At 45.9% G+C, this 11,355-nt stretch overlaps 1 protein-coding gene across 3 annotated transcripts in view; it reads right to left on the bottom strand.

Annotated features, from left to right (window-relative positions):
* Positions 1-2,218: 2,218 nt before the first annotated feature.
* Positions 2,219-11,355, bottom strand: part of emsy (EMSY transcriptional repressor, BRCA2 interacting) — a 42,992-nt gene continuing 33,855 nt past the window's right edge. For 2 of the 3 annotated variants that reach the window (XM_084320812.1, XM_084320814.1), the window contains exons 17-20: positions 9,888-10,057; positions 5,946-6,554; positions 4,444-4,866; positions 2,219-2,539 (exon numbers count right to left, since the gene is read on the bottom strand). In XM_084320812.1, the coding sequence (XP_084176938.1) occupies positions 2,345-2,539; positions 4,444-4,866; positions 5,946-6,554; positions 9,888-10,057 (1,397 nt within the window). In that variant the 3' untranslated portion in view covers positions 2,219-2,344. The remainder of the gene's footprint in view (positions 2,540-4,443; positions 4,867-5,945; positions 6,555-9,887; positions 10,058-11,355) is intronic. The other variant, XM_084320813.1, reaches the window with a different exon arrangement.

Below are 11,355 nucleotides of genomic sequence, written 5' to 3'. Positions count from 1 at the left end.
AAATATTTGTATAATACACACAATCATTGAGTAAAGTATGAATGAGAAGAGTATGGCAGACATGCCTCTTTCAAGCCTAGAAATACTTAGTCATCAGTGGAAAGTCCAATGGGCGATAATCTCAGTCTGCCTGTAGAGCTGCTAAAATGTGTTTAATTTAAACCACTCTGAAGGTGAACATAGACATTAAACAGGGTTTAAAGGGAAACTACGCCCAATTTCAGAATTTATACGCGTCTCAGACAGTCCAAAAATATTATAATAATTATAATATGAACAACTCTCTCCCAAATCCAAAGATTCGGGTGCTAAAACTCAAATTTGTTATGTCATCAGGTATAAAGTCTGAAGCTGCTCCATAGACAATCAACATAGGCCTTGCACAGAATGTTTGTGTAGCATCTTCCAACATGGCTGCGTGTAACCACTGGTAACCACTTTCAAAAGAAAACATTCTGTGCAGTGCTAGAGTAGGTAAAACACTGGAAAAGATGAGCTTACTGTTCCACTGTGAGTTGTTTACTACATTCAGTACTGTAATTATATTTTTGTTGATATATTTCTCATATAATTCTTCCATTGCCATGTACAAAACAAAGGTTGCCATGTTAAAGGCAGCCATGTTGGAAGACAGAAAACTACACAAACATTCCGTGCAAGGCCTCTATTGGGAAATATGGAAAAGGTGACACTCAGAGGAATGTTCTGAGTATACAGGTACATTTTCTGGTTCAGAACTGAGAACACTACTACAGAATAAACCCAGCATTTGGGTAATAATAATAAAAATAAAAAAAATAATATTCTGTGGGTCTGCCATTCATTGTCTATGGAGCAGCTCCAGACATTATACCTTATGACATCACAACTCCAATAACTGAAATATTGGATTACTTTTTATTTGGGGCGGCGTTCCCCTTTAAGGAATTTATTCTTATCAACCCACACCACAAACTGCATTATCTTTCAAAAATACAGAGTATACAAAATGTTAAGAGACACCTGCTCTTCTTTCCATGAAAATAGACTGGCCAAGTAAATCCAACCGAGAACAACGATCCCTTATGGATTCTCACCTCGAGCATCAACTCCACCTGCCGTCTTGAAGAGAGGATGTCGAGGACGGGGAGGAGATCAGGTTAAAGACAGATGATGAGACACGTATTCACAAAGGTTTTCCAGAGTAGGATTGTTCACCTGTGTGGTCAGCGACCAGGAACAGTTGTCTTCATGACCGTATTCAAGCCAACAGACTGAAGCTGACTCCAGATCAGCGACCAGGAACAGTTGTCTTCATGACCGTATTCAAGCCAACAGACTGAAGCGGACTCCAGATCAGCGACCAGGAACAGTTGTCTTCATGACCTTATTCAAGCCAACAGACTGAAGCTGACTCCAGATCAGCGACCAGGAACAGTTGTCTTCATGACCTTATTCAAGCCAACAGACTGAAGCTGACTCCAGATCAGCGACCAGGAACACTTGTGACCTTATTCAAACTAAGGCTATGTTCACACTGCAAGCCTTAGCGCTCAATTCTGATTTATTGCTCAGATCAGATCTTTTTGTTTGGCTGTTCACATTATTCTTAATATTTTTTTTTATGTAGCCAATATCAGATTCCAGTGTGAACTGGTCACGGCCCTGAACTGACCCGCGTGCGCAAATTAACAATAACAAAGATGCCACGCGCAGCACGCTGTCGTACGGAAGTACAGGCGGAGGCCACTGAAGTCAGCGGCTAGGCTTTCATTTATAAGTGGACGTTCAGTGGGAAGCCAACGACTTATGTGAGCAGATGATGACGAGGATGAGGAGGAAGAGCCAAATCTTTAACTATGGCTTTTTGTGGAGCAATGCTGCTTCTGCTACTTCTGTACGGAGGTGTGTGTGTGGGGTTAGTGGAGCCAGGAGCGGTGGAAACGTGATGTGAATGGCTTCACAGAAACAGATCTTCCATCTCCGGTTGTCTTCTTGCCGCGTTTGTATTCACAGAGTGACTCCCGCCGGCGCAGAATTGGGACCAATCTCGATCTAGAGTGACGTTATTAAAAGTCTGCATGAATTCCAATAGGACTATTTAGACTTGAAGTCACGTTGCAAGAATTCAGACCTGTATCCGATTCAGGACCATAATATGAAAGTGTCCCACAGATCAGAATCCATGAGTACGAACTATGAACTCTACAGAGGGGGGGGGGGGGGGGGGGGGGGGGGTGCAAGTCAATATAAGGAAGTTGTTCCTAATGTTTTGTACACCGAGTTATCACAACAGCATATCTTTGTGTCCACATCCTGGAAGGCCCGGGCTGTAATCTGGAGGTGGAGGTCCAGTGTGAAGGTACTAGGCGCGGTCTGTACGGCCCCCTGTGGGGCTGCTGGCCGCGGCCTCGTCGTTGCTGCTGTCCACCTCTGTCTCCATGGGGCTCTCCTCCTCCAGCTGCTGGCTGGTGTAGTTGGTGATCTCCAGGAAGCCGCTGGGCTCCACCACCACGTTGGATTGGCTGGAGTCGGGTAAGATGGCGTACTGAGGAATCACCTGGGAGGAGGACAGAAGATTGGTAAGACTGTGGGGTCTGAGGGAGCCAGGGCTGGGAGGTAGACCATGGGTCTGAGTAGCGCCCCTTTCGTGACTGTGATGCACCGAGTGAATCCACAGTCACTTCCTAGTCCGTAGCAAACCAACCTATGTTGACCATGAAGGACTGGTTCTGCCCGAACCGTTCGTTATGCAAGTATCACAGAGAGATTTCAAAAAGGTACTCACAGTTGCACGAGGGTTTCGGACAAAGATATGTGATGGTTTGAGAGCAATCACAGCGCTCGCTCCCTATTGGCGCACCAGGCATGTCAAAATGCAGAAGAAGAGAATAATCCATTTAGCAGCAACGCTGACTCAGTGATGTTTACACATTTATAAAAATTATTTAAAATGTTTTATTAGCAACGCCGAGCTTTCAAACCATCACGTATTTTTGTCCGAAACCCTCGTGCAACTGTGAGTACCTTTGAAATCTCTGCGATTTCAAAGGTAGAACCAGTCCTTCATGGTCAACATAGGTTGGTTTGCTATGGGCTAGGAAGAGACTGTGGATTCACTCAGTGCATCACAGTCACGAAAGGGGCATGGGTCTGAGGGAGCCAGGGCTGGGAGGTAGACCATGGGTCTGAGGGAGCCAGGGCTGGGAGGTAGACCATGGGTCTGAGGGAGCCAGGGCGGGGAGGTAGACCATGGGTCTGAGGGAGCCAGGGCGGGGAGGTAGACCATGGGTCTGAGGGAGCCAGGGCGGGGAGGTAGACCATGGGTCTGAGGGAGCCAGGGCGGGGAGGTAGACCATGGGTCTGAGGGAGCCAGGGCGGGGAGGTAGACCATGGGTCTGAGGGAGCCAGGGCGGGGAGGTAGACCATGGGTCTGAGGGAGCCAGGGCTGGGAGGTAGACCATGACATCACGGATCCATGTCAAGGTTTTCACCTTTATTTACCCAGGCAAGCAATTAAGAACAAATTCTTATATACAAAAGCAGCCTTAATCAAAAAGCAAAGGCCTTTTGAGGGAAGGGGGGGGGGGGGGGGAGGCTGTAACAAAAAAAAGGTTATGTACATGCATACAAATAAATAAAATACAAAATTACAGTAGCAATAGTATACAAGGACAACAATAAATAAGGGAGAGAAGGAAAGAGAGAGGGAAAAAGAGAAAGGGAGAGAACCAGAGGGAGAGAGAGAGAGAGAAGAAAGGGGGAGGTAGGTGAGGGGCCTAGGGGGAGGGGAGAAGAGTCTGAGGGCTATGCGTGCGATCGGGAGGCAGTCAGCAGGTGCAACAGGCGGTTATGGTCTGCAGTGAGCGATGTGAGGGCAGTGAGTTTAAGGGTGTTTTGTAATGTGTTCCAGTTAGATGCAGCAGCAAATCGGAAGGCGGTATGCTTCTTCACAATACAGTCGTGATTATGTTTTTTATACAAATTGGACACTGCAGCGCTAACACAAATACATTTGTGAAAAAAAAAAAAAAAAAAAAACACTTTTCCCATATTGTGAAAAACTCACTTTTTTCTGTGCTTGTGCATTTAGGTCTCTGATTGGCCTACTAACACTCAAACTGTGAAACAAGACAACCCAGTCAGATTTAGCACCCAGTGCCTTTAAGTCGTTTGGACTTGTTTGGACTGACGATGTAAAAAAAAAAAAAAAAAAAAGCTTATTCCTGGTCTCGTGTGTGTATGTGAAAGAACGTGTGGGTACAACATGGCGAATTACTCATAAACTTTAAAGTTGAACCTAAAATATGTTTCGGACAACATTTTTGTGGTACGATAATGATCGTAAAAAAAATTGGCTGTTTTCAAGGAATTCCCTTTGACAAAAGTCAAGCACTTTAAGCACTTCAAGGACCTCGTGCGAACCCTGCACACAGCATTCTGACGAGGACATTGGTGGCTCACCTCGATGACGGCCAGGTCTTTGTTCCTCTGCGCTGCCAGGCCCTGCAGGCGGCTGAACGGGCTGTGCTGCTGCTGGGGCTTGGGGTGGGAGTGGTGCATGGAGGCCCCCGTGCTGCTGATGAACTGGCCCGAGTCCAGCGTCCCCGAGACCGCTCCCCGGACCCCCACGTCCAGCGTCTTCCCCAGAGGGCCGCAGTCGCTGGAGGAGTCCACCACCATCGGCTCGACGCTGGGGTCGATCTCCGCCTCCATCATGGAGATCTTGAGGATGTCGGACACGGAGGGTTTCTCGGCGGAGGGGCCAGAGCTGGACTCGGGGACCAGCTTGGCGGTGGCCTCTCCGCTGCTGAAGACCGGGGGCGAGTGGTGGCTGCTGCCAAACGTGATCTTGGTGACGGTGGCACTCTGCGTGATGATTGGCTGCTGAAGCACAGGGATATGGAAAAAGACAGCGAGGGAACAGGGACACAGTGTCATCTATGTGAAGCATGATGTCATAGATGTGAAGCATGATGTCATAGATGTGAAACATTATGTCATAGATGTGAAGCGTGATGTCACAGATGTGAAGCATGATGGCAGACTCTCTGAACACGTGTCACAGATGTGAAGCATGATGGCAGACTCTCTGAACACGTGTCACAGATGTGAAGCATGATGGCAGACTCTCTGAACACGTGGGTGGAGTGGCTAAGAGTAGGTGAGTGAGTGAGTGAGTGAGTGAGTGAGTGAGTGAGTGGGGTGAGATTATGCGTCAATTAAGTACTTTTCCTTTTTAAAAGCCTGTTACAAAGGAACACGCGAGCATTATGAGAAATGCTCTTAGAATAGAATAGAATCTTTATGGTCATTGTTGGTACAACGCAATTGAGTTTAGAGCATCACCACTGGCATACAAACACTGAATATAGCATGTACAAAATAATACTATCAATAATAATAATAATAATATAATATCAATGTCCCAACGTCCTCAATAATAATAATAATAATATAACATCAATGTCCCAAGTGCAATAGTGCTAGTGCAAATAAATAGTACAGTCAAGTGACAGTCCAGTTGAGTTAATGGATGGAGGGGGGGGGGGGGGCATTGCCTTGCAATGGATGGAATAGTTAGTGTACCGTCTTCTCCAGAGTCAGACAAGAAGATAGATACCAATTTCCTCTCTGTGCCTTCAGTAGAAAGCCATCTGGCTGCAAGCTAGTCTAGTTTAGCACAAATGAATGGAAGCGGATACAGACCACTAGCCTAGCTTAAAACTCGTATCCACTTCCTCCAGTCAATTGGCTAGTTTGCAGCCGGATAGCTTTCTACTGTGCATTTCCCATAATGTTGAGTGTTCCTTTAACTGAAAGCACAAGGCTGTGTACCTCTACTCATAGATCAGTGGATAGTTTATATGTACATTGTATGCATCTTTATGGATATGATATGCCCCATGGCAAAATAAGATTAAGCAGTTGGCTTCACTCAGTCACTCAGTCACTCCCTCACTCACCTGGCTTGCAGCAGTCTTGTCTGTGCTGACAGGGTGGTGGGCCTGGAGGGGCGGGGGCTGAGACATGGGGGTGTGGATGGGCCTGTGGTGGGACGTGGGAGCCTGCTGGAGCTTAGGGAGCTGGGGTGTTGTTACCAGGGCCTTGGTGGTTGTAACCGCGGTAACCAGCTTCCCCACCACCTGTACCAACGAGGCGGAGGAGGGTCTCTCCTTGGGGATCAGGGCCAGGACCAGGGGTTTGACCTGCTGAGACTGCTCCTGGAGCTTGGGGAGTTTCTTCACCAAGGAAAGTGTGGAGGAGGAGAAGGTGGAGGAGGAGAAGGTGGAGGAGGATGAGGAGGTGGAGGAGGAGGGCTGGCTCAGCTGGGGCTTGCTCTGCAGCTGTGGGAGGGGAGGCTGCGTGGAGGTGGATGCGTGTCGGCTCTGCTCAGGCTCAGCCTGGCTCAGGGGCAGCGGTTGAGGGTTTGAAGAGTGGATTGTTTGCTGCGTAGGGCCCGCTGTGGTCTGGCTGGAGCGGTAGAATAAACCTGTCTGGGGGTCCAGGGTGTCTCCTTCCAGCTCTCCCGCCTCCAAGACACTTTCCGTTTTGCCATGGCCGCCCTCAGGAGGCTAAAACACACCAACAGTGAACATTATTGCCCTATTTCACAATTCTGTTGCTAATTTGCTATGTAAACATAATATCTCATGGAGGGGGGTCTTTCTATATATAAAGAGGGTTTGGTCATCGATGTGTGACCTCTGACTGGGACCAGCGTTCTAAACGCTTCATTGACAAACAGAATCCAGCGCTCCACAAAGAAGTAAACGTTAAAAAGTAAACCGTGGCAGATCACCACACCATGACGTATATACTCTTTGCCTTTTGGCCAGGGTTTGAAGCTAACCTAAACAAGCCGTTCAGAAATGCGTCCCCTCGATGATGTCACAATGGGGAAAATAAACAATGGATTTGCTTCAATTAATCAATTAGCTGTGCTTTTTGGAGCCATGAGCACAACTTACCTAATGTATTACCCAGTTTGTAAATGTTTTTTTTATTACTCTTGGGTTTGGGGTAGGCAGGCAGGGAAGGAAATAATTCATTTAAATTTGGGTTTAATACAAGGGAAGAAAGTAAATGATTGATTTCTTTGCAAAAGAAAGTTTCTTTGCAAAAAGAAACTTAACAAATATGTTCCACAGATTCAAGGGAGTTGTGTAGAATTGTTGAACATATACATAATATGTCCCCTTTTAAAGAAACACACAGCTATGCACAGAGCTGCATTGTCTACACAAGATTAATATTTGTATATTGTGTTCCGGAGGCTGTAGGCTGTGTGGTTAGTGAGGCCCCCTGTGAGGAAGCCTCAGCACACAGCCTTTTGTTTAGCTTCTTTTAGAACGCCTGTAATCCCATGTGGGATGAGCCACTTATGTGGCCAAAAAAAATCACTAATCGATAATACATCATTTTAAAGGGGAACTATCTTATAAATGGCCTTTTTGAGTGTTTAGCATTGTTTCCTAGCTATGTGAACTTATATTAATATGATCCATGTCTCAAAATTCTCATATTGGCGCATTCTTCCAATTCTCCTCTCACAATATTCACCCTCACTGAACTGAGTCATTTGAAAATGTGCGCTATATGTGATGTCAGAGAGACACCGCTGCATGATAATGTTCAGGCGAGGCAGTGGTTTACCATTGTGGTTGGAGCCCAGGCTCAAAACGGCTTAAGATCTTGAGGTAGAAAAATGCTGTTTTTGAGGACTTGATTAGAAATACAAAACAATGAATAAAAAAAATATATATATTACAGAGGTGTTCCATAGACTCACAGGAATTGTGTAAAAGTGCCCAAATAGTGAAAGAAATAGTAAAATAGTTCCCCTTTAAGTTAATTGTGTTTAAAAGTTAACGTGTGCTTCACACGCTGGTTGTTGTGCACAGTTGTTATGACACGCTTGTGGCCGAAGTTAACGTGTGCTTCACACGCTGGTTGTTATGACAGTTGTTATGACACGCTGCTTGTGGCCGAAGTGACGGTCGCCTGTCGGCATGGGGCGTAATGCGGTCTTCTGACGCGCGTCAGTGATGGGTTCCCGCTGTCAGCAGCAGTCACTATGAAAAGCACCAGGGAGTGTTTATTGGCTGCAGGTGGGAAGTTGGAAGTGGGGAAACGTGGCGTCTCAGACCTATGTGCGTTCCTGCTACGGAGACGGGAACACATGGATGCTCAAGCTAAACCTTTTTGGGGCAATTCTTTCTTACAATTTGTCTTGCCTGTACTACAACTCACAAAGACAGTTTACAACGACATATAGCTAACATTCTTACAATTGTACTCAGCTAATAACATATGATGCGGGTGGCCATGTTGAAATGATGCACTACTACTACTACTATACTATTATGTAATGCTAGTTCTTTGCGTGTGGAACCAAAACCTAAAATCAAGAATTCCAATATGCTATTTCCATGGCCTAGAAAAGTTCAATCAATATTTGTCAACAAGAGCTACTCTTTCCCAAAGCCAAGAGAAGCAAGACTCAAACTTGTCAATGTCATGATCTGAACTTTCTGGACAGTCCTCTGCCGCACCCGGGCGGTCTGTTCGCGGTGCTACAGGCCGCCGCCCTTTGTATGGGTCTCTATGTACATATTCTGTCCAATCTATTGTCTATCATGTTCCCTGTACATTTGCTAGCGGTCCTGTTCTTCCCAGTATGTTCAGATGTCCTAGTCTAGCCCTGTCTTCCCTGTGTTGTTATGTTACAATGTTTATTCCTGCCTGTTAGTTTAGTGTCTAGTCTCCTTCCCTTATATTCATGTGTCCTAGCCTGTCAGCCCCCAGCTGTTCCTTGTCAAGTATAATTCGTTTCTGTATATATTCATGCCTCCCCCTGTCTTCCAGTGTCGCGTCATTGTTTGAGATCCGTGTTTACGTGTTTGCTGTTTACCGTTCTCCAGAGTACCCTTCCGTGCTCTCCAGTAACCAGCACCCTTCCGTGCTTTTGTTATTTTCCCCTGTAAACTTGTATCCTCGTGTCTTGCTCAGTAAAAGCTTATTATTGGAACGTCGACTCGCTGCCTCGTCTCTCTTACCCTACACTGTCCTGCGATTTAATCCTACACCTCTCCTAAACTCCAAACTACCACAGTCAAGAATAAAGTCTGGTGCTGCTCCACTCATAATGAATGGGATTATTAATTTACAGGCCCACAGAATGTTTATTTTACTTTATTCTTTAGTAGTGTTCTCAGTTCCACGACAGAAAATGTACCGGCATACACAGAACATTCCCCTGGGTGTTCTCAGTGTCTTTGGTCATGGAGCAGCTTCAAACGTAATACCCGATAATAGGGGGGGGGGAATCGATACGTAGTAGTATCGCGATACTGTATCGATACAGGGACGCCAAGTATCGATATTTAATTATTCATCTTTTTTTTTTGTATAAGGAAGTTGCATTGTTCATTTCAATACAGTAGTCCACACACACACATGTGCATTCAGTTAAGTTGGAATATGACTATTACAAACAGTTCAGTTTGTCAGGTACATGCAACACAGATTACAGTGTTTACATCTGTCTGCTTGAGAAAATACCATGTTCTGCAATAAAAATTATTGAAGTGAGATGAACAGACTGAACTTTATTTTATTAGATAAAACATGTTGACAGTTTTACTTTGCAGTTAAAAAAAAAGAAAAAAGAAAAACGCAATATTCGCGAAAAATCTCGTATCGCGGCTCAAGTATCGCGATAGTATCGTATCGTGAGGTCTCTGGCGATTCCCACGCCTACCCTATAACACCACAAAATGTCGTTTTGGCCCTCTAGTTTAGAGGCATTTATGTTCACTCACATGTTTGGACCGTCTAACACCATAGGAACAACATGTGAATTCTTAAAATGGGTGTAGTTGCCCTTTTTAAGGGTTTGGTCTCACCAGTTGGCCGTGGTGTATGGCTGGGGCAGAGGAAACAGACGACACAGCAACAGCCTTGGCCACCAGGGGCATCTGGACAGTGGGTTTGTAGGGAAGCTTCCCAAGCTGCTGACTGGAGGGCATCGCCACATCATCTTCACCTGAGGAAGGCCCGACTCGGCTGGCTTTACCTGAGCAGGAGAGCTACCGTTAGCCCATCACATTCATCATACTATAGATCTCCACCAGGCGGCAGCCACCTGCACTAACACACTATTACATTATGGCCTACATTACACTAACGCACTATTACAAGATTACACATGGTACTACATGGTATTACATGGCACTACAGGGTACTACATGGCTCTACATGGCTCTACGTGGCACTACATGGCACTACAGGGTACTACATGACACTACAGGGTACTACAGGGTACTACATGGCACTACAGGGTACTATAGGGTACTACATGGCACTACGGGGTACTACATGGTACTACATGGCACTACAGGGTACTACATGTCTGCTCCTTTGCAGCACCACAAACATGGGAACTCTCTAACTCTTACCCCCCCCCCCCCTTCTTCCCCCCCCCCCCCCCCCCTCCCCCTTCTCTCTGAGTGCCCGTCTCCTGGCGCTGACTAAGGTGATGGATGCCTCGGGGTCTTGGCCAAGATTGTAGTGACTGCTCTACATGCACCTCCGAGGCCTTGGATCAGTTATTCACCGCCGTCTGTCCGTGGTCCTGTCAACTGATTAACAGTATTAACAGACTGTTAACAGATTAACAGTCAACGCGGTTACATTGCTGGGTTAAGTACTTCTATTCTATTCACATAATACGCCTACTTCATATATCTACTCCATTCACATATATGCCTACTGTTACGAAGGATCAGATTAAACCGAATATATATATTTATTGATTGATATATATTGCATAATATTTGTATATCGTCTGATATCCCTTGTGTATTCTTTGTACATATACACGGAATATCCCTTTTACCTAGTACAGACCATAATATTTCGTTCTCTTATTGGATAGCGATCCACTGGGCGCCACTGCCATACCCCCAGGGTCTGGTTCAAAGTCACCGCTGAAGACATGCCTGCACATGAACGGTTCTGCGCAAGAATACGAGACAGGAATAAGGCTGGTACTAGATTGTTCACCCAACGTATAAATACGGCGCAGGTGAATACAGCAGTTAGTTACCTAAAGTCAAGTTAACCTAGAAACGTGTTACCCTCAAACGTAAAGCCTTCATCACGAGTCAACGACCAAGTGAAGTGAGCCACCGTGCGTCTAAATAGAGCACTTATAACCGCGTGCGAATAGGACAGTAAAGGTGTCAGAGCTTAGTGGAATAACGTCAAGTTCGACCCAGTTAATGTGAAGTACCGCGCACCGGAGAATCTACCCCGGTGAATGCAGAGCCCTTTTCCGGCTGGATTATTATTATTATATTGCTTTGGACCAGG

This window comes from Notolepis coatsorum (assembly GCF_963971535.1).
Source record: "Notolepis coatsorum genome assembly, chromosome: 8".
Classification (NCBI taxonomy): Eukaryota; Metazoa; Chordata; class Actinopteri; order Aulopiformes; family Paralepididae; genus Notolepis; species Notolepis coatsorum.
The sequence above is the reverse complement of the archived record's forward strand: the minus strand, read 5'-3'. Positions and strand labels throughout refer to the sequence as shown.